We start from the raw sequence: 23,755 nt of genomic DNA, 5'->3' as shown, positions 1-23,755 counted from the left end.
AGCTCCCGCCCCCTTCTCTGTAGGCGAAACTCTTCATCTTTTCTTTCAATTCCTGTCTCTCATTCAGTTAAGGAAACTGGAGCCTCGCCTTTTCTGATCTCATCGGTCTGAATAAATCCTCCTGGTGAGATTTCCTGCCCTCGGGGTTGGTTGTGTGGGGGGAGTGTGAGCTTTCTTCTCCATCTGCTTTCGTAACGTCTGCAAACCCCTGTGGACCGACCGCAGCTGCGAACCCGATCCTCTGCTGTTGTTCGCAGATGTGCTGTCTGGAAGCTCTGGTAAATCCTCAGCTCAGAGACAGCCAGGCGTCCAGGTCCAGAGCTCCGCCTCTTTCCATGGGATGCTTGGAGAATATTCTGCAGACTCCAGATCTCGAAATACAGTGAACATCGTCAACGGCACTCTGTTAAGACTGTCAGTCTTGGGGCTGGAGGATTGGCTCAGTGGTTAAGCGTGGTTGCTGCTTTTCCAGAGGACCTGGTTCAGTTCTCAGTCACTCAAGTCTGGCGGCTCCCAATCTCCTGTAACCCCAGCTCCATGGTGAATTTGGGTCTTCTTATGGACTCTGAGGGAGCTTACCCACACATGAGCAAACACACACACACACACACACACACGCACGCACACGCACACGCAAACACGTAAAAATAAGTATTTCTTAAAGGACTATAGAGCTGGGAAATAACTTAGAACTGTCTCCACTGCATAAGTCAAAGATTTATATTTTTGGTTTCTTTCTAGACAAAGTCCTTAAAAGAATCACAGACGAAAGCTCATGCATAAATCACATATTTCCTCACTAACAAAAATACAAAATTGATAATTTTAAAAAGATCAGTTTTCAGTGACCCAGATAGATGGCTGAGGAAATGCTGCTTGGCATTTTTTTTTTCCTGATCTGACGCAGAACATTCTAACTCGAGAACAATGCTGCCAGTCTTCGCTTACTTCAGAAAACCGGCAGCGAGGGATTTTGAAGGAAAGCTGGAACTGAAGAAGTACTGCCCCTTCTTGATCCCAAGTCAGGGGACACAGTGGCGCTCTTCCACGATGTTCTCAGTTCAGCCCGTGACTCACGCCTTCACTAGCCAGACCTCATTACGACGTCCATAGGGCTTCATGGGAGGGTCATACCCGGCGCAGTAGTAGACGTCACCCTGGTAGGTGGCTGGTGTGCCCTCCAGGGTGGTACGTAGCTGGGTGGCGTGAGCAACATAGTCGGCTTCTTTGGCATAACCACCGAACTGCCTAAAGACAGAAGAGCAAGGGCTGGTAAGAAAGGGCATGGCCTTGCACAGAAGGCAAGTCTTTTAGAGGGAAGACATAGCCATGGCTAAGGCAAGCACGTCGGAGAGGTGAGAGGAGGGGGTCCACTCCAGCCCATCTGTAAATATGTAATATGTAGCCCTTCTTCCTCGTGCTATGGGTGTTGTATGCACTACCGAGACAGAACATGTAACTCGGGAATGAAAGGCAGCAGCGCTCAGAAGCCAACTATGAGCTCTCTGGCTCCCTCTGCTGCCTCAGCTGCCACTCTGCCTGACATCAGCAGGAAGGACAGACACCTCGGAGAGCTGGGTGGAGCTGTCAAGGTGGGGGTGGCAGCTGTGTGTCTTCTGAAACAGGACAGCTGTCATGACTGAGCACATCCTAACAGGGACACCAGGTGGCTTCATTAGATCAGAGCTGACCAGGGCTGGCACCCAGGGATGTCTCGGGAGGGGCTCCGTGCAAGCTTCACACGCTTACCTGACGAGGAAACCTCTTCTAATCACCCCCCCCTCCGCTGTGAAATCATAAAACCTTTCTTTTTCCAGGAAGTAAAGAGATTCCTCACAAGGTGGGTTATTTATCGTGATGTCAGAAATGGGAGGTAGAGAAGCCGCTCCTTCCCAGATTAGCCCCTTTCTTATATAACTGCGTCCACAGCAAAACTCATTCTGCATCCAGTCTAAAATAAACCACTCTACATCCGGCCTACACTAACCTCTTTATTAGAGTCAAATACACCCGCATTGATAATGAGCTTTGTGACTCAAAACTCTGACTTTGGACCAGGCCAACATGGGGCCAAATGATACATTAGTTTTGGTGGAGTTCTTTGAATCATGCTTGGCTCTTTTACGAGCGGTTAGTCACGCTCAGCAAGCATTCAGCCTGTTGATTACAGGGTCACCCAGGACTTCGTCTGTGAGGGACTGCTCATTCTGATGTCCAAACAGCAGCCAAAAACAGGGAGGGAGATGAAGCCAATTTCAAATGAATGCAGCTTGGTTCTTCAAGTAAACTGAGAAGGAGAAGAGAAGAGGGAGAGTAGAAGGTAGAGAAGATGGCTGAGCTCTGTTTCAGTGAGCTTCACCAAGGAGGAAATGGGATCAGCAGACAGAGGATAAGTTTCAAGGGCTTTTCTAGCAATGATGGCCTGCAAGACATTGGAGTAGTGTAAAGTCTGTGTCTGGGAGTCACCTGTGTGAAGTACAGAGGATACTGGTATGGGAACAAGGGTAGAAGGTTTCCCACAGACTCTGCTCATTATGCCGTGATATGAGATTGTTCCATGAAATGAATAATTCTCGATCTCTCAATTACTGATTTTGTGTGTGCTGGAGAGATGGCTCAGAGGTTAAGAGCACCTGTAGATCCTACAGAGGACCTGAGTTCGGTTCCCAGCACCCACGTCAGGCAGCTCACAACTGCCCACGACTCCAGCTTCAGGGGATCCAGCGCCCTCTGCTGGTTTCCGAAGGCACAGACACACACAGACACATACAGAGATGTAATTGATTAAATGGAAAACAAAGTCTTAAACACTACCAAAGGACTGATTTTGAAAAGGTCCAGAAGTATTGTAGTTAAGTGGAGGCAAATTGAATGTAAGCTACAATCCTAGCCCCACCTTCCAGCTCACGGGCAAGGTCAAACCCTTTAGTATCTTGAATGCTTGAGTCCTTGGCTAAGCAAGGATGATAATGGCTGCTTGAGAGGCTGCTGGGGAAATTAAGGGAGAAAAGACTGCCGGCTGCCCAGTGTAGTGCTTGTCGCACAGTAGGAACCACTATTACCACTGTCCCTTGGCGTCTGTAAAGTGATTATTCAAGGTCCTGCGCAGGTACTAAGATCTGTAGCTGCTCAAGTCACTAATGCAAAAGTCTCATGTACTCCGTGCGGTCCTCTCAGATACTTTTTTTTTTTTGGGGGGGGGACCGAACCCAGGGCCTTGCACTTCCTAGGCAAGCGCTCTACCACTGAGCTAAATCCCCAACCCCAGATACTTTATTTCTTATTCTCTCTCTTCTGTCTCTGTCTCTGTCTCTGTCTCTCTCTCTCTCTCTCTGTCTGCCTCTTTGTCTCTCTCTGTCTCCCTGTCTCTGTTTCTGTCTGTCTCTTTGTCTCTCTCAGTTTGTCTCTCTGTCTCTCTCTGCCTCTTTGTCTCTCTCTCTGCCTCTTTGTCTCTCTCTCTGTTTCTGTCTGTCTCTGTCTCTATCTGTCTCTTTGTCTCTCTCAGTTTGTCTCTCTCTCTCTCTTTGTCTCTCTCAGTTTGTCTCTCTCTCTCTCTCTGTCTGCCTCTTTGTCTCTCTCAGTTTGTCTCTCTGTCTCTGTCTCTGTCTTTCCCTGTCTCTCTCTCTCTGTATGATCTGTGAGGGAAGACCTCTGTATGCTATAGCATAGATGGAAGCAAGAGAGCAAATTTTGGGCGTCAGTTTTCTCTTCCACAGTGGGTCTCAGGGGTAAAACTCAGGTCTTCAGGGTTGCACAGTAAGCACTTTCACCCACTGAGTGCTGGCCCCTCTCAGGCCCTTAAATAATTTTTGAATTACAGACCATATCTCATGCAATGTAAACGCTGTGTAAGTAGCTGTTAAAATGTATTTTTTGGGGGAGGGGATAATGATGAAGAAAAAGTTTGTGGGGCCATGGAATGGCTAAGCAGGCTGATGAGCAGGATCCACATGGCCAGAGAGAGAACAGACTCTGGTGAACTGTACTCTGATATCCGTATGCTCACCATGGCACACACACACGTGTGCTCATGCACACACACACACACACACAGAAACATACACACACAGAAACACACACACACAGAAAGACATACACACGAAGAAACACACATACACACAGAAACACACATACATACACACGCAGAAACACATACACACAGAGACACACATACATATACACAGAAACACACACACACGCAGAAACACACACACACAGAAACACACACACACAGAAACACACACATACACACACATACAAACACACACACACAGAATCACACACACACATACAAACACACATACACACAACACAGAAACACACACACACACAACAGAAACACACACATATACACACACAGAAACATATACACACACAAACACACACACAAACACACATACACACACAGAAACACACAGAGAAACATACATACACACACACAGAAACACACACAGAGAGAAACATACACACACACAGAAACATACACACACACATGCACACACACAGAAGAAACACACACACACACATGCGCCAATTGCCCCCAAGTGTTTTGAAAAATGTTTGTTGTATTTGGTACAGACACAAATTTCTTAGGATTTTTGCCACACAGACCCATGCTGGGACAAGCAGATAGATGAAATATCTAACGTGTGACAGTTACTTTTTAAGTTTTTGTTACAATCATTCATTCATTCACTCATTCATTCAGTGGGTGTGTGCATGTGTGCACAGCATGGTGCCGCTGTCTGTGGGGACAGAGTACAGATTGTATGGGTTGTTTCTTTTCTCCATGTGGATCCCGGGGCTTACACTCAGATCAGCCAGCACCATCACCAGCTGGGCCATCTCAACAACCTCACGTAGTACCTGAATATCCGTCTGGTACCATACGACAGGTAATTTTTGTCAGCTTGGCTGGATTTGGAATCACCTAGGGCACATACCTCAGGGTGTGCCTGCAAGAATGTTCTCCGGGAGGTTTAACTGGGGAAGGAATGAACATGGCAGCACCATCGCACAGACTGGGGGCCTGGGCTGAGTACAAAGGGAAGAAACGAAGCAAGGTGAGCTTCAGTGCCCCCGACACCCTCTACCCTCCGCTTGACAGACGGTGGACGTAGTGTGACCAGTGGCCTCACACTCCTGCCTCCAGCCTTCTCTGTCTCAACGAGCGTTATTCCTTCTCACACTGAGCCAAAGGTGAAACCTTTTCTACCTTAAGTTATTTTTTGTTGAGTATTTTGTTATTGTGTCAAGGAAGCTAATACACACTGCGAAAATCTTAGACCGGCAAAGAAGTGGAATCAGAGATACTCACTGAGAAAACAAGGGAGCCGGTTGTGGAGACACAAGTGTTTGCACTCAAGGGGTACTGGCTCTGGTCAGTGAGGAGCAATTCTGTTCCTCAGAAAGAGGAAAGGTTGCTCTCAGGGGTCCTACAACGTCCCTCAGGAAGACCTATCAAAGGCCTCTTGGGAGTGGAGACCCAGTAGAGAGTGACAAAGGGAATGTCATCACTCAAGAATTTATAAAGTTCACTCCTGAAAAACCCTGCATTTATTCCTGGGCAGTATATGATCTTGTAATAAAAATAAAATCTCCCTATTGCTTCGCCATAGAAACTACCAGAAAACAAACAAGGCCGGGAGGGCCATAGAAATACGGGCGTGTGCTGTCTTCTCTGCTCATTTTACCAACTCACTCTGACCCTAATCACGAAAGGCAAACAAGCTAGACAGCCAAGTCCTCCCAGGACTACAGCCCCTTGTAGGAAGGAGGCCCAGCCCTGGCTGACTCAGCCTCCATCACCGACCATCACCTCACTCCTACCAGTCTCGGCCTCCACTCGGCACACTCGGGATGACAGCTCGGTGTCCACAGCTCTGCAAATTCACTGGCATGCCTGAGTGAGCACCAAGGAATGCTTGTAAAGTGCTTCGAGCTCCCAAAAGGAAATAAAGTGCTTAAACTGTTTTCGCAAGCCTGTTAATAAGTTTGTAACTCCTCGTCTTCAAAGAAGCCATCCTCCAGGGCACTGTATTTTATCTCACCCAAGGTCAGAAGAACGACCGCGGTTACCATGGAAGCAAAAGATGTATGCGTATATACGCACGCACGCACGCACGCACGCACGCACGCACGCACGCGAGTCCAGGAAAAAAAAAAAGAGGTAGACTAGAAAGACTAGGACACTTAGGACAGTCAAACTTTCAGTCAGTCAAGGAGGCCAGCATGCACACACGTTACCTTTCAGTGAGTCTGTGGTGCTGCCAGTGAGGGAGGGGGAAAAACGACTCAGAGATTGACCGTCTAATGCTGTCTAAAACCTTAACAATAGATGATACCAGTTTACAGAGATAGCGGTTGTCCTAATGTCTTCTCCTTCTCTTACTGTGACAAAACACTGACCGAGAGCAGCTTAGAAGACCAGATGGGTTTCCTTGGCCTACACTCCCACGGCACAGTCCCTCACTATAGGAAGTCAGGATTTGAGCCAGGAGGTGAGAACTAAAGCAGAAGCCACTGGCTCTCAACCTTCCCAGTGCCGGGACCCTCTAATGCTGCCCCTCACGCTGTGGTGACCCTCCACCACAAAATCTTCACTGCTACTCCAGAACTGTAGTTTTGCTACTGTTATGAATCACAGTGTAAGTACCTGATATGCAGGGCATCTGATTTGTGATCTCTGTGAAAGGGTCATTCAATCCCCAAAGGGGTTGCGACCCACAGATTGAGAACCACTGCTACAGAGGAACTCCCTCCCACCTCCCCAACCCCATGGCTTGCTCAGTGTGCTTTCCTGTAGCACCCAGCACCAACCAGCCCAGGGTCTGCACCTCTCACAGTGGGCTGTGCTGTTTGTTGCATATCAATCATTAATCAAGAAAATGCTGAAGACCTACCTCCAGGCCCGTGCAATGGATGTAATTTCTCAATTGAGGACCCCTTTTCCCGGGTGTGCTGGCTAATTTTAGGTCAACTTGACGCTAGCAAGGGCTATTGGAGAGGAGAAAGCCTGTAGGGTTTTTTATTAATTAGTGCTTGACAGGAGAAGACCCTGCCCATTGTGGGTGAGGCTACCTGGGCTGGTGGTCCTGGGTTCTATAAGAAAGCAGGCTGGGCAAGCCATGGAGAGTAAGCCAGTAAGCAGCACCCATTCACCTGTGCATCAGTTCCTATCTCCAGGTTCCTGCCTTGTTTGAGTTCCTGTCCTGACTTCCTTCAGTGATGGACTACGATGTAGAAGTTTAAGACAAACAAACCCTTTCCTCCCCACCTTGGTTTCAGTCATGGTGTTTCATCTCAGCGACAGTAGCCCTAACTAAGACACCAGGTGACTCTAGGTTGTGCCAAGCTGAGAAAACTAACCAGCTGTGTATGCAGCCGCTGTGCCCCTCACAAGAAGAGTAGCAACCGCCCATCTCCGTTCCACGGGGAGGAGGGAATTTCACCGATGCGGACTGAGCAAGTGCAAGTACTGACTGGATGGAACATTCTTGAGCACAGAGCCCAGGCCGGAGCTGCAAGAGGGTAGACAACTTCTGCTCGGTGGTGTCCTGGCCATCAGCGTTAACGGTCAGGTCAGACACACTGAGACTGTATGGGCAGATGGAGCCACGACATAACTGGCGATGCGTGGGCATTTACATATGTGATCCTATCTTATCCTCATGACAAACTAGGATGGTTATCTCTGTCTTACAGACATGGAAACTGTATGAGTCATACGCCATCAATCTGACCGTCAGGGCCTCTGAGTGAACTGGCAAACCCCTGGCTTCCGGCTCCCTCTCTATTCTTCATTGTTTGGGTTGCTTGAGAGCCCTGTACATGCGCAGTAAGCCCTTGGTCACTGAGCCACGCCCCTGGACCGTGCACCTTCTAGTCTTTCCTTTTTTTCTTTTTGGGGATAGTGTCTCACTCTGTAGCCTAGGCTGGACTGATAAACTTACGATGGGCTTACTATATGAAGCCCTAGCTGGCTTCAGAGTCATGGCGGACCTCCTGCCTCTGCCTCCTTGGTGGTGTTACCAGCACGAGTCACCACCGCTGGCTCCAACTGTTCCTTCCCCAAACATGTCATTAAAATGGCGATGGTCTCACTTAAATCACCCAGTCTCTCCTATTACTGTCAGACTCTGCTGAGAATCCAGTTGTGGGGGCTGAGTTCTCACCTCGGTGAAGGGAGGACAGAAATCTGGAAGATCACCTTGAGTCTTAGTGTAAGGGAAATTCTATTCCCAAACGAATCCAGATAGGGGTAAAGGTGCTTGCTGCCAAGCCAGAGCACCTGAGTTCAAATCCCCAGACCTCACATGATGGGAAGAGAGAAAGAACCATTTCCTTAAAGTCGAATTCTGACCCCGACATGTACACCACATAAATGTGTGTGTGTGTGTGTGTGTGTGTGTGTGTGTATTTATATGTATATATATACTTATACAGTGGTGCATACTTTTAATCCCAGCAGATCTCTTATAAATTCCAGATCAGCCTGGTCTACACAGTGAGTTTCAGACTATCGAGGGCTACATGGTAAGGCCCTGTTTCAAACTAAGACTTAAAATAACAACAACAACAACAAGACCTATTTATCTAGTACTATCTTTTTTGCCTAAGGCATTTTATTTCTCTAAACAGTCCTGCACCCTGTAATGAGGGTACAATCTCTTGGTGGGCGCCTCCTTACAAGACTGTAGAAAGAGAATCTGGTCATCAAACATTCTCACTGTATTCCTTGAAATACTGCTCCCTTCTCTTACCAACCTTGTTTTCCGTTAAGCCAGAGTAACACACAGGATCCAACTGCTGTTAAGTGCACATTTGACTTGTGGTGACACCGTGTGGCCAACCCGGGAATAAGCTTATGGTAACAGGATGGTTTGCTCATTTATAAAACATTCACGCACGGAGAAGCAAGGTTAAATTAATGCAGCGTTTGGTTCCTTTACATTTTGGTTTGGTTTGTTCATGTCAAGGTTTCACTCTGTGCCCAAGGCTAGCCTCAAATTCAAAATCTTTCTAGTCTAGTCCCCCATGTGCTAGGATTATAGATGTGCGCTGCCTTTGTGTGTTTAGATTTCTAGAACTGTTCCTCTGTTCCCTCTCCCCCTCCCTCCCTCCCTTTCTTCCATGGATTCATTTTAAGTATTAGGCGTAGTGTGTATATATGTTCCTTGTATGCTCCTGGATGTGTGTATATACTGGTGTGCATGCGCGTATGTGGGAAGACCAGAGGTTAACGGTGGTATCTTCCTTATTTCTCTCCATCTTACTTTTGGCGATGTCTCTCTCATATACCTGGAGCTCACTGATTTTGCTAGACTGGCTGGCCAGTAAGCACCCATCTTCCTGTCTCTGCTTCCTGAGCGCTGGGGTCAGCCAGGTGTACTGCTGCACCTGGCCTTTTCTTCTTCACATAGATGCTGGGGATCCAAACTCGGGTCCTCCGGCTTACAAGGCAAGCAATGTTATCCACTGACCCGTCTCTCTAGCCCCTTAATCGATCCGTTAATATTTATTTATTAATGTGCACATGTATGTTGTGTATGTGTGTGTGCGCGTGCTTGCATGTGCCATGGTGCACACGTGAAGGTCAGAAGACGACTCTCCTTCCATGTTGTTGAGGCAGGAGTCTCTTGCTCATGCTACTTCACTGCATACCCCAGGCTAGCTGGACCAGGGCTTCCAGATGATTCTCCCGTCTCTACTCCATCTCATCATAGGGGTGCTGAGAGCGCAGAAGCATGGCACTGCATCTGTGTTTTTAGGTGGGTTCTGGGAACTGAACTTAGGTTAGCAGGTTTGTGTGGCTAATGCTTGTACCACACTGGTCCTAATCTACCCTTTCTTTGTCTAGGTGTCCTTTTCAACAGTAAAGAACCAGGTAGGTCTTAGAGGAGTGGTTAACTCTGGCTCGAGAGCAGGAAATGTTGAGATGCATTTAAAAGGAAGGAAGATGTCAAAGTGAGCCTGAGGTGCGTCAATGGGTGAAGAGAAACCAACATGGCTCCTACCGGCTCCAAACGAGACAATCTGAGCATCCGAGAGAATAAAAACCTCAGATTCTGGCACAGCAGTGCTCACCTGTAACCCCAGGACTTGGAGGGTGGGGGGATGGGGACCAGAAGTTCAAGGTCCTCCCTGGCTACACGGAGAGTTCGAGGCCAGGGTAGGATCCTGAGATCCTGTCTCACAAAGGGAGGGAAGGGCGGGGGAAACGGCTGAGTGCAAAAGTAAAAGTGCGTGCATGCCTTCCTGAGTTTGAACCTGGAGCACCCACAGTATCAGCCAGACACATAGCAAAAGCATCTGCACGTCAGTGCTCCTGGGGGTGACAGGAAGTGGAGCCCGGAGAATCAATCCCAGGGGGCTTGCACACCCAGCTAGCTTGCCATTCAGCGGACAAGCAACAGAGAGTGTGTCTCCAGCAAAGAGAGCACCGAGGCCCAACCCCCAAGCTGTCCTCTGGCCTTCACGCCCTCCTCACCGCATGCCCACACCTGTATTCATATCCACGCTACATAAATAGATTTTCTTAAGGCCAAGAAAGAAAAACGGGGGAACAAAACAAGATAAAAACAACAAGAAAAACCCAAAGGACAAGTGGGAATCCGTGCGGTGCAGCCAGCATGTTTAAAGTCGCGTTTCTGTTGATGGTAAAAAAAACAAAACAAAGCAAAAAACCCAAAACAACAACAACAACAACAAAAAAAACCCAAAAAAACAAAAAAACAGAAATCAAAACACCAAAACCAAGCAACCAACCAAACAAAAACAAAGCAAAGCAAAACAAACCAGAGAGGAAGATCACGGCTTTTGGAAGACGCCAAGGAAAGAAATCAATCATCCTAAAAACTATGAAAGGAGGAGAAGCTGAAAGCCATGCCTCCTGTGCGCTCTCTCTCTCTCTCTCTCTCTCTCTCTCTCTCTCTCTCTCTCTCTCTCTCTCTCTCCCCCCCTTCATAAAAATGAGAGAAGAGGGGAGACTTGTGTTGAAGTATGCCAGCTGATAAACGACAATGCACATAAGCAGGAACATCCTCAGCTTACCAACCAACTCCACAGGAGCAGAGCTTAGCAGACCCAGGAGCCCCTACCAGGCCTCAGCACCTAGAGACACAGGAGTCTAACGGGCTAAACACCCAGGGAAGAGTCTTGCTCCAAACTCAAAAGCCTCAGCCTGACTGCATCTCTAGTACCAAGTACCAGTCTACAGGCAGCACAGGGCCAAGGGGACACGTTAACGTGACCCACAAACGCCAGGAGTAAGGTCGAGGCTTTGGGAAACCACGGGGCCAGTGATCTACCAACCACGAGAACAAATGAACGCGCTCTGCGGTGTGCGGAATTCCGGACGGAAAAGGCTTAAAAACGGACTGACCAAAGCCAACGAGATGGCTCAGCAGGTAAAAGTGCTTGCTATATAAACCTAACGACCCGAGTTTCATCCCCAGAGCCTGCGATGAAGTAGAAAACTGACTGCCAAAAGTTGTTCTCTGACCTCCACACGCATGTGCAGAACAAGCATGCCCACTTCATGCGCACATATCAGGCACACACAATTAAAAAAAAATAATCAGTGGACTTTGCAAAGGATGCATGAACTCACATAAACCTTAAAAAGGAACTGTAAGATAATGGGGGAGTCAAGCATGGTTATCTACGCCTCAAATCCCGGCCCTTGGGGATAGGCAGGGGGATGGTGAACTTGAGTGAGGTCAGTTTGGAATACATTATGAGACCCTGCCTTAAGCACACAAACATTTTTAGAGACAGCAGGAATTGTACTGTGGTGGACTGTACGATGACGTCGTTATGCAGCAGGGCGGGGCCAGGATAAGGCGAAGCCTATCATTGGATGAGAAGGAAGGGTAGGTGGGGAGAGTCTAGGAAGGAGAGAGGAGGAGGAGCGACAGAATGAAGATGGAGACGACAGAGCAGGACGATCCACATCCAGGTGGTCTAGGTCAATTGTCTAGGCGCGAGGTTTCTATCGTAATTCATTGGCAGTGAATTTATTGTGTGGATGTATTGCGGATTGAGAATTTAACATATAAATCTGATTGATAAATTACAAGTTTCTAGAACTTTGATTTTACCAGGCCACAGGGGATGTGAGCAAAGTTCCCAGCCAGCAGAGAGACAGCCTGGAGGGGGCGGCTATAGAATGCCTGGGACCAGCATGGCGTGGTGCTATGCTAGAATGGCCCTCGGAATGTGTGTCAGGCGTGGTAACAACCCGGGAACAGTGTGAGAAAGCAGCTGGCAGAGAGACAGCTGGAGTGGGCGGCTCCCGCAGATCTGCGTGGAGTGGGAACGCTCAGGTACCTGTAGCTGCAGAACCATTTCTATTTTTTTACCGCAACAGTGGTCTGGGTACAAAATGCACCCCATCGGTATTTGAACCCTTGATCCCCAGTGATGGTGCTGTTTGGGGAAATTATGCAGCTTCACTGGAGGAGGGCGTCACTGGATGTGGGCTCTAAGAGTTTAAAGTCTTGCCCCATCTGCGCTCCACTCTCTGTTGTGTTTTCTGTTGAAGTTGTGATCGCTCAGCTTCTAGCTCTGGCCTCTTGCTGCCCTGTGTCACCCACCATGATGGACTCTCCCTCTGCAACCGTAAGACGAAATAAACTCTTCCCTCCACAAGTCACTTCTGGTCGTGGTATTTCTCCACAGCAACAGAAAGGCCACCAGTGCGGCAGCCACTCACTATTCTGAGTCTGGGTGAGCAAACGGTTAGAGAGTAGCCCCATCTGCAACTGTGGCTAATGCTACTGAGGATGCCTGTCCCCCTCTGTACACGGCTGGGCACCTGTCGCACAGTGTGATTTCAACAAATGGGGAGTCACCCACCAGACACTTAGAATAGACCTGGCTACTGGGGCAGGGCTGGACCAAAGGATAAAAGAAAAGTGGGGCTGGCATGAGGAGTGAACCGATTCAATTGTGTCAATCTTCAGATAATTACAAGATAAAGAATGACAGGTCACACATTAAGAAATGTGGAAATAGTGCTTTAGAAAGTACTAATAGGTGGCCTTTCACAAGAACCCCAAGATGTGTGATTAAGGTATGCTTAACCAATGGGGAAAACTAACTCTTAAAGAGGCTTATTAACTCTGCCCCTAGAAGCCCTGGAGGTGTGGCTGTTGTCATTTGCACCAGTAGGTGGCAGAGAGGAGAGAGGCTATGTCTACCCTCAGTGCTCTGACCTGTGAACATCTGAATGATTAGCAGCCTAACAAGCCCTGAAAAAAGCAAGCCTGAGATGACCACCAGTCTGGCACTACAAAAGCCCCGATGGCTCTTGGGACGGAGAGCAAGTAGGAGACTAGAAGAACCCTGCCTGGGACTGAGGGCTCCTGGCAGAAGTGAGCCCGAGACAGATGCCCGCATGGGGGTGGGGTGAAGAGGTAGCTCAAGATGACCACCAGATCAGAGCCGTGGGGCCTAGACAGGGAGCTAGCCCGAGATGCCACACAGGCCTGGGGGAGGGGGAGGGCGCATATCACGCCCGAGATGACCCCTGCGTGGTGCCATAGTGCACAAGCAGGATACAGTGCCCCCGAAACAACTCCAGACACTCAAAGACCCTGGGTACCACCAAGAGGTGCAAGTAAGTGGTGGAGAAGTGGAAGAGAAAGAGAGACAGGAGGATGTGGACACAATGACGAGAGGAGAGCTGGAGACCGGAGGGTGGAGAGGAGCAGCCCAATGTGAGTAGCTGATGATGCCTTGTGGGACCACGGTGGGGTTCTGGCCTATGCCACCGCTGGGGTCCACATCGGGGCCTGTGGTTTTGCAGCAGCGGGGTCTGTTACCACCAAAGGCCAGGCAGACATCCCTGGTCTAGGCTGTGGCCTGGGGACATGCTGATATCTGAGGGCTGTGCAGAACTGGCCCCACCCCTCACCTGTCGTCATTAGAGAGCTGGCCCTGGGCCATGAGAGCAGGAGAACTGACCCCACCCCTAGACAGCTGCATACTCCAGAAAGTAGCCCCTGCACATTGCGGGGGTTGCCTAGGAGCCACCCTGAGGATACAAACAAGTGTTTGGAGACCTAACAGGACCACTCATCTCCCATGCAGTGGCACGGATGAGGGAGAGACATCCTCCTCTCCCCTTCCCCCTCACCACCTATGGCATGCAGGAGAGCTGGCTCTAGGGAGGAGAGTTGGCCCTGCCCCCACCAGCTGCAGGACTTGGGGGAGCAAGCCCTGTACCTCACCCGGGCAGCACAGTAGAGCTGACCCTGGTGGTGGGGATGTGGGCAAGCTGGCCCTGAGAGTGTGAGTGTGAGAGAGCTGACCCCCACCTTGCCCTTGCCAGAGGCACGGTACCTGCTACAGTACCTGGGAGAACAGGCTCTGCACCTTGCCTGGGCAGCACAGAAGAGTTAGCTCTTTATGTGGGAGTTGTGGGTGAGCTGGCCCTGGAGTGTGGGAGAATCAGCCCTGTCTATTGTCTAGTGGGCGGCAGTGCAGATGAGGGAGAGACACCCTCCTCCTCACTGTCTAAGGGGTCACAAGACGGGGAGAACTGGTCATGTCCCTCACCAGCTGCAATACCGAGGACAGCAGGCCCTGCGCCTCAGCTGGGCAGCAGGCCCCAAGGTATGAGAGTGGGAGAGCCGGTGAGCTGACAAGCTCAGATACCTCTCAGGCCCAGATCCAGGGCTTTGAATTGGCCTACCTCAACATCTACCCCATTGATGAACTGCTGGGGATCACGAAGGGTCCTACACATCCAAAACTACAGGATCTCCATGACACAGGGCAACAACAAGATATCTAAGAGGAGCCCCAGTGAGCAGTCAGAGGTCTCATGCCAGACCAACAACTCATTGCATGAACATTTCCAAGCAAAGAATTGTGGACAAAAGGTAATACCGTAGGACATACTGTGACGCATGACAGCTTCCACAATGAGACTTTTCCTCTGTTGTGGGGGAGGTTGCAAGAGGCAACAGGTATGAGGGGCAGGGGAGATGAGTGGCATTGGAGTGCATGATGTGAAATTCACAAAGAACCAATAAAACATTTTTTTACAAAAGAGAGGGGCTCACTAATTTATGAAGCGTTATCTGTTATCTTGCTATTACACAGCCGAGCTGAGAACCATATTATATAACAGAAGTTTACCACTCGCCACCTCTCAGAGAGCAGGAAGGAGAGTGGGCAAGATGGATCCGGGGACTGACAGAGAGACCAGCAGACACCCAGAGTGTTCGATCTAAGGAGGCTCTTACTCTCAGCGCTCACCCTGCACTTGGGTGACGGTAGGAGTAAGTGCTTCCTTAAACGTTGCCTCCTGGGTCCTCAGTTACCTACCTACCCGCCTTACTGCTGATTCAGAAGCCTCTGCACAGAGGCTGAGAAGTCCGAATGAGGGCTGGCATAGAAAGAACAGGACTTGGGGGAGGGGGCGTCCATGTCAGCAGTACAGTTGCAGTACCCTCTCTGTCCTCCGGGCGGCTCTGTTCACCCAGCCAAAGAATGCCCACAGCAGGCAAGCTCTCACCACAGTAGCTTTCTAAGGAATGATTCTAAGCTAGCTCTGGGGAACAAAGTGTCGCCCCTCCCCCCCAGGAGGAATTAAAATAGAGAAGCCTCCCAGCCACATTTGGGTGGGGTGGGGGCTTTCAGTGCACAGAGACCGTGCGGTGCAAGATCATTCATATAGTTAATTTTCATGAAATTGGGCTTGAGCAGCACCCAACCCCTAACCCGTGGTTACTACTGTGGACCCGGTTAGGTGCCTGTTATACCGTGGGATTTTGACAAACGGGGAGTCACCAACTATTCAGAAGAGACTTGACTTCTGAGGGCAGACTAGGAACCAAAGCGGGGAAAGCGTGCACCAGGCTGTGGGTGGGAGAACATGGGTAGAACATGGGGCCGTGGGCCGTGCCAGGAAACTTGGTCAGGCTGAGCAGGGTCAGAAAACCCTGCACCTCATACCTGAGGACAGGAGGCGTTTCACTGCTCCCAACTGAAACAGGGATCACCAGACCATGGTGCCCCCAGCCCTTCCACAGACAGATGAGGTATCCCTAACATCTCAGACCAAGCCGATAGAAAGCATTTGCTGTCAGACCCCATCCCATATATATATATATCTCCAGAAGGAATAAAGGTGTGAGAATTGCTTCATCAAGGATTGTCTGAGAGCTTCTGTCATTTAAGAGCTGTAACACCTTTTGGGGAAGAGCGTTCTCTCCGGAAGCTGCTTGAGGTCACTTCCGGGCCTCGGCTCCCAGCTGCCCACGCCAGCCCGCTTAGCTAGCCGGGCCTCAATCCCACTCCTCTGTCCCTTTTGGAGAATGTAACTCTTTGGCTACCCCGGCCGGGCCAGAGCCCCGCAGAGCTCCATGGATAGAGTTCCATGGATAGCGCTTGGTACACAAACAGCAGTAGAATACAAGCTCGGTATGCACAGGGCGCTGGGTTTAATTCCCACCACAAGAAAACAAGGCATGGCCAAGCAGGCAAGAGCAGGCAACAGTTCCCACCTACCGCTCTCTGTAGAGAAGGAATGTGAGTGTGAAGAAGGCCTGACACGGAAACAGAGGACAGGAGGGCCGGTGTGTGTCCTTTGCTCAGAGGACCACAGGCCAGGAACAAGCAGGCGGCTGGCTGTTCAGCTCTGACAAACACCCTCTACCCTTCTTTATGAAAGGAAGTCTGGTGTGTAAATCCTCTATTCCCCAGTTATCATACCCCTATGTGTCCATGGCCCCAAACTATCACACACACACACACACACACACACACATCAATATTATTGACATATATAGTACTGACATATATATATATCATTCACATACATTGTCAATATTATTATTGACATATACATTATTGACATATATAGTATTAACATATATTATACACACACACTCTTGTCAATATTATATACATTATTGTCATATATAGTACTGACATATATTTTACATACAAACACGCACACTCTTGTCAATATTGACATATACATTATTGACATATTTAGTACTGACATGTATATTATACACACACACACACACACACACACACACACACACACACAGCCTGTGATTTTTCTAAGACCCTGCTGTGGCTAATGCAGGCGTTCATCTAGAGCTTAGGCCGAGGTGACTCTTTCTACATATCAATATGGCTACAGGCCAGGGCATTTATCCAGACAAACCACAAAGGCATGTGCTCTACAACCTGAAGAAACTGAAGTGAGTTACTGCCTCGACTCAGCGTTTCTTCACTGAATTAAGCCATGGTGAAAAGCCAATGTCAACATTCACCAAGAAGATCCTAGGCATGGCTGAGACCAGCACATGCTAAGAACCGTCTCCTTACGTAGAATAGACAGTGATGCCCTCCCGCTCCTCGATCTTCACGCTCTGGTCACTGGGCATCGGTGGGCTGCCTTGAAATTGGTTCGGAATCCGGAACCAGACTTTCAGTTTCTTCTGCAGGGAGCCGTCTTCGTTGGGAAACACGGCGAAAGAGATAGGGACTGTCATGCCCATGCCGACTCCTGAAGACACCAGAGCATAGAGGGAAGCAGGCGTTAGTTAGAGGGCCATGGATCTCATTTCTCTTGCGTGGCAATTTTTTAAAAATGAGCAATATTTATTTCAGGCAGTAAATACATGTAATTAGACATGCAATGTCCCTGGAGGTATGGTGGCACCATTTATCCATTTTATATGTTTGTATGTGTGCCTTCAGGTGCTTATGTGCACCTGGCTCATGTATGTATCTGTGGAGGGCAGCGGATGCCCTGCTGGGGTTGGTTACCGATGGTTGTGGGCCACCAGGAGGGTGCTGGGAACTGAACACTGGTCCTCTGCAAGAGCAGTAATCGATCCTAGGCACTGAGCCATCTCTCCAGCCCCCATGCTTGAAGAAAACAAAACCTGAAAACTATTTGGTGACACACAGCAAGAATGTAGATACACAAGGACCTGCATTTATTTTTGAGGGGAAAAAGCCCACAATACGGAAGAGTATGGGTGATACCACATTCCCTGTAGGAAACGGGAGTATGTCTGAGTGAATTGGGATGCACAATGCCTTGCAGAATAGCTGTGAGCAATTAAATTTAAGAGGATGCTTGACCGAGGAGGGGAATTACAGAGCAACAAGCCGCAGACACAAAATATGCCATTGTAGGGATACTCGGTTTATACCGAAAGACCTTGAAAATGCCCTGTGGCAGTGGCCTATGCATATAATGCCAGCTCTCGGGAGGAAGAGGAAGGATTGTGAACTCCAGCAGCCTGAGCTACACAGCAAGATCCTGACTCAAACTCCATGAGCTGGGGCCGTAGCTCGGCGGTAGAGCACTTGCTTAGCACACCCAAGACCCTGGGTTTGACCCCAGCACCGTGACGTTTTAAAGAGACAACGAGTGAACCAGAAAGGAGGAGGAAATGGGTCATGATGTTTTATATATATATATATTTCACTCAAAGAAATGCTTTAACAGTTAAGAAAGATAAGACTATTCTTAACCTCTTACAGGTCAACTTACTTTCCAAAGCCTGCTTACTTTGCTCCAAGAAAATATTACCGTGGTTAAAAAATAATTCCTCATTACCTTTCAAAGTTCCAGCATGAAAATACTCAAAAATTAAACCCCACATCTCTAGTTTCATTTTTTTTTTTAAACCCATGGCTAATTTTTAGGAATCCTACAGGTCCCCTTAAGAAAGCTGCTTAAGGGTCCTCGGGAGACAGAGGAAAGCGAATCTTGGAGAGTTCGAGGCTCCAGCCTGGTCTATATAGCGAGTTCCAGGACAGCCAGGGATATGTAAGACCCAGTCTCAAAAAATTATAACTTCCACTCCCACAGTGTACTTTACATGAAACGTCAGCCCAACCACTTTAAAAATGGGGCTGGAGAGAGGGCAGCCACCATGGGCAGCCATGTCCTAAAGCCAGGGATGGTTTAAGAGTTCACAGATCTTCAACCACCAAAACTGAGTCTGAGGCCCCCAGCTCCCAACTCACTGGGACCCTGCATCCCACAGTCTGAGGACTGACAGATTTCTAGCCCAGTGCTAGCAGTCCCTAGTTAGATGACAACCATGCCTTGCATGGAATTCAGATTACTGTGGGTCACCCAATGCAAGGACACGGTGAACACCGCAGTGTTAAACAAACAAACAAACAAACAAACAAACAACCAGAGCGAGACCTGGCTCTGAACTTGCAAAGAAGAACGAAGAAGTAAGTAACAGAGAACATGTACATCTCAACCCAAGAGGCAGGCTGGGCTGACATCAGAGGGACCGCAACAGGAAAGCTTCCTAACAGGAACTTCCTGTCACGTGACACTGGAAGAGGGAATGAAGCTGATGTGGCAACTCCCTGATGTTGCCACAGAGCAACTCCCTGATGTTGCCACAGAGCCCTGTCCCTCTGCAATGCTCACCTTTGTCATTGGTGCCCCCCACGTACTTCATGATCTTGGGCATTGCTTCCCGGAGAGCCTCATCCACAGGCTTGTCTGTCACTTCCACAGTAGCAAACTTCCCCCCTTCGCAGGCTCTTTCCTCATAGGAGACGTCTTCCTGGAGGAGGTGCAGGAGACACCGGGAGTGAGAACAAAGGAGCTCACAACATCGAGAAACCCACTGTAAGAAATAGACTCTAAGATTTTTTATAAATCTAGACCATCAAAAGCAATTTAAAAGTCTTACAGGAAGGGAGAGTGCATGGCTATAGCTGTAGCACTTGGGAAGTGGAGACAAAACAGGAGTTCAAGGTTATCCTCAGCTACCTAAGTTGAAGTCCAGCCTGGGCTACATAACATGCTGTCTCAACACAAAACCACTGCCAACCAAGGAACCAAACAAATCTTATAATTGATATTCTGAGGGAGACAGAGAAGCTATTATACCTCCCCAGGATACTGGAAACGCTATAAAAATGGAACACCCAAGAGATCGAAAAGCTTTTGGAGATTAAATAGAAAGAAAGAGAGAAAGAAAGAAAGAAAGAAAGAAAGAAAGAAAGAAAGAAAGGAAGGAAGGAAGGAAGGAAGGAAGAAAGTAAGTATTGGGTGTTGGAGAGATGAGTATGCAGTGCTCGTGCAAAGGACCCAAGTTTAGTTCCCAGCACCCATGTTGGGCAGCTCAGAACACTCTGTAATTACAGGTCCAAGGGATCCAATGCCTCTGAATCCTAGGGTACCCCAATTCTTATACATGAACACATAATTTAAAAATAAAGCTTTAAAAAATATGTTAACAGATATGAAGAAAATCCCTAGAAAGGTTAGAAAATAAGGTTGCTGGGAGCACAGCGGAAAGGCAAGGAAAGAAGAAGAAAACAGGAAGATGACCAGGGAGCTAAGACAACACTTGGGGGGAGGGGGACATGGGGGGAGGGGGCATCTGCCCATAAACCAGCGCTCGGGGGAGATGTAGAGTTATGGGTCCCAAGTCTGCTCCACCTCAGGGCTCCCCTCTTCTGGTTGAGAGAATTTTATCTCAATGCACTAAGAGTAAATCTCTGTTGATTTTACTGTCTGGAGACAGGACACAGTTTGAGTTGAAAAATACAGTCTTTGTGGACAAGAACAAAACCACACAGTTTTATAGGATCAAGCTCACCGGGTGTTTATTTGATTAAGGGCTATTTCTCCTTAGGTGATTATGAAAACGAGGCACGTGACTGAGGAACTGGCTGGCTCCAGATTATCAAGCAGGGTTTCCTGTAACATTCTACACAGAAGATTAGCAACTGGGGAGAAACTTTGACTCCCAGGGATCAAAGAGGGGAAATGTGAATTTAGGGAGGGCTGTGGGCTGTGAGTGGTCTCTGTAGTTTGAACAAGTATGTTTAATACTCTAATTTCATATTTGGAATGCAAAAAAACAATCCCTATTGTTTTGTAGTACATATCAAAGGTGGGTAGTAAGAAAGAGGACAGGGAAATTTTATCTTTTTTGGGAGGGGCAGGGAGTGGTCTCACTATGTAACCCTGGCTGGCCTGAAACTTGCTATGTGGCGACCAGACTGGGCTGGTCTCAAACTCAGAGACCCACAAGCCTCTGCTTCCCGGTGCTGGGACTAAAATGTGCACCACCACACCCAGAGCCAGGAGAACTGAATGCAAACTCCAGGGGTCGATTTCATGTGTCAGTTCCCACTCAGGGGCTGAGGGTGCAGCTCGCTGGTGGGGCACTTGCCTCATATTCACAAAGCTCTGGGTTCAATACCCCGCACTGTATAAACTGGCTGTGGTAGTGCATTATTGTAGCTTTAGCAATGGGGAAGGAGAGGCAGGAAGAACAGAAATTGGAGTTCAAGGACAGTCTGGGCTATCTGAGATCTGTCTCAAAAGTAAGTATTTCTCATGCCCTGACAGTTCATGGTGGCTGGGGGAAGGTTATCGGTTTCTTCAGGGGTGTAGCTGTGCTCTTCCCATGCTACCACAGGAAAGCCTATTTAAACTCAGTGGAACACACACACACACAGAAAGACAGAGAGAGACACAGAGAGGAGACAGACAGACAGACAGAGACAGAAAGACACACAGATACACATGTACACAGAGACAGACAGAGAGACACACAGGCACACAGACACAGACACAGAAAGGCAGAGAGAGATAGAGAGACAGAGAAAGGAGAGAGAGACAGATAGAGAGACACACAGACACATATATACAGAGACAGACAGACACACAGACAGACACACAGGCACACACACACAGGCACACACACAGAAAGACAGAGACAGAGAGAGAGGAGAGACAGACAGACACACAGACACATATGCACACAGAGACAGAGACAGACAGACAGACAGATAGACAGAGACAAAGACACACAGACACACAGAGAGAGATAGAGACAGAGAGACAAAGACAGAGAGAAAAAGACGGGGAGACAGAGACACAGACACATACGCACACAGTCAGTTGGGGGCGCACAGGAGTCAAGGGGACACTTTGGGGCGAAGGCTGAGGTAACAGGAAATGTAAAGGACTAAAATTTATTATGTACATTATGAAATTGTCAAATAGTTAAATAATAAAAGAAAGAAGGGAAGCCCTTTTCTTTGAGACGGGAATTGCATCAAACTAAGAATCAAGGGGTTGTCACACAGATTTAACTCTGGGCCATCACACTAAGGACCTCTATGACGCTTTAAGACTGACAGGTCCAGGGCTGGAGAGATGGCTCAGCGGTTAAGAGCACTGACTGCTCTTCGTTCAACTCCCAGCAACCACATGGTGGCTCACAACCATCTGTAATGGGATCTGATGCCCTCTTCTGGTGTGTCTGAAGACAGTGACAGTGTACTCACCTGATATAAACAAATAAATCTTTAAAAAAAAAAAAAAAAAAAGACTAACATGTCCAAACTGCCTTTCATAGCAAATCTGGGTGTTCCGCTCCACAACACTTCTTTCTTTGTGACCCCTCTCACCCTGGGATTCTGCTACTTGTAATGTTTTTAACTTCTCGAAACTCGACTGTGAACCAGAGGTTCAGAATTGCAAATGGTTTTAAAGTTCATTTAACTGCATTTCCCCAAAAGGAAATGAAGAGTCAGACAGACTGGATTACCCAAGAAGACCCAGTTACTAAAAGGCGAAACGGGAAATAGAATTCTGCTGTAATCTTGTTGGACTCCAGGATTGTGGGATGTACCCAGCATTCCGCTCCTCTTTAGCCACTGTGCGTGTTAAGTGGAGCATTTATGTGTTGGCAACAAACTCTAAACGGAGCCCTGAAATTCATTTCTTTTAGTTGACTTCTGTAACAAATGGGGATGCTAATGGCAAAGACTGACTGGAAAAGAGACAGCTGATTCTTTGGACTTTCAACAGGCACTGAAGATCTGCTATGTATTGAACATTGTGCCGTGTGCTATAGTGCAAAAGGACTCCTTTCTCTCTCTCTCTCTCTCTCTCTCTCTCTCTCTCTCTCTCTCTCTTTCTCTCTCTCTCTGTCTGTCATGGACGTGTGTGTGTGTATGTGTGTCTGTGTATAAACAAGAGGAAAATTTAACAGGATATTATTTATCGGAATCCAACTACCTTTTAAAGATTTATTCTTTATGTGTATGAATATCCATATGAATAATAAATATTATGTATGTGTACAATACATATACATGCAACATATATATACACATATATATGTATATTAAAGGGCTTTCTTTATTTCATCATCGTGTGTGTGTGTGTGTGTGTGTGTGTGTGTGTGTGTACACCAGGTTCATCCCTGGCTCCCAGAGGTCAGATTAGGACATCAGATCCCCTTAAACTGGAATTATGGGTGCTGTGGACCGTTATATGGATGCATGGATGCTAGGAACTGAATCAGGTCCCCAGGAAGAGCCACTGCTTTCAACCACGGAGTCCTCTCTACAGGCCGCTTGGTTGAGACAGGGTCTCTCTTATTCCTCTAGAAGTCAATAAGCATGCATAGGTAGGCGTGGCGGTGAACCCCCAGGGTCCTCCTGACTTTGTCTGGGATCTCAAGCCTGTGCCACCAAGCCTGGTTTGTTCATTTGTTTTGCATGGCTTCAGGGATGGATCATCACATTTGCAAGGCAAACAACAGGATGATGACTGTGCCATCTTCCCAGCTCAGGCCATCGTTCCTGATATCAGGACTGGATCTAGCAAAGGGAAGTCGAGGACAGGATGCAGTCATCAGAGAGGGTACGGTGCACCAGGACGGTGGGGAGACACAGCACAGGGCTGCTTAGGGGAGTCTACGTGTGTGCTTTC

General features: G+C 48.2%; 1 protein-coding gene and 1 non-coding gene across 2 annotated transcripts in view; one reads left to right on the top strand and one right to left on the bottom strand.

The window, feature by feature from the left end:
- Positions 1 to 700: 700 nt before the first annotated feature.
- The window catches only part of Hebp1 (heme binding protein 1), a 28,724-nt gene continuing 5,669 nt past the window's right edge, over positions 701 to 23,755 (bottom strand). Inside the window, exons 2-4 of the mRNA XM_032905529.1 lie at positions 19,436 to 19,574; positions 17,353 to 17,533; positions 701 to 1,248 (exon numbers count right to left, since the gene is read on the bottom strand). Of these exons, the coding sequence (XP_032761420.1) occupies positions 1,074 to 1,248; positions 17,353 to 17,533; positions 19,436 to 19,574 (495 nt within the window). The 3' untranslated portion in view covers positions 701 to 1,073. The remainder of the gene's footprint in view (positions 1,249 to 17,352; positions 17,534 to 19,435; positions 19,575 to 23,755) is intronic.
- Positions 13,124 to 13,251, top strand: LOC116904717. Its single transcript, XR_004388411.1, has one exon. It is a non-coding gene; the product is annotated as a small nucleolar RNA SNORA17 (small nucleolar RNA).

Source organism: Rattus rattus, chromosome 6 (genome assembly GCF_011064425.1).
Source record: "Rattus rattus isolate New Zealand chromosome 6, Rrattus_CSIRO_v1, whole genome shotgun sequence".
In the NCBI taxonomy this organism is placed as follows: domain Eukaryota; kingdom Metazoa; phylum Chordata; class Mammalia; order Rodentia; family Muridae; genus Rattus; species Rattus rattus.
This window is presented reverse-complemented; position numbering and strand designations above follow the sequence as displayed.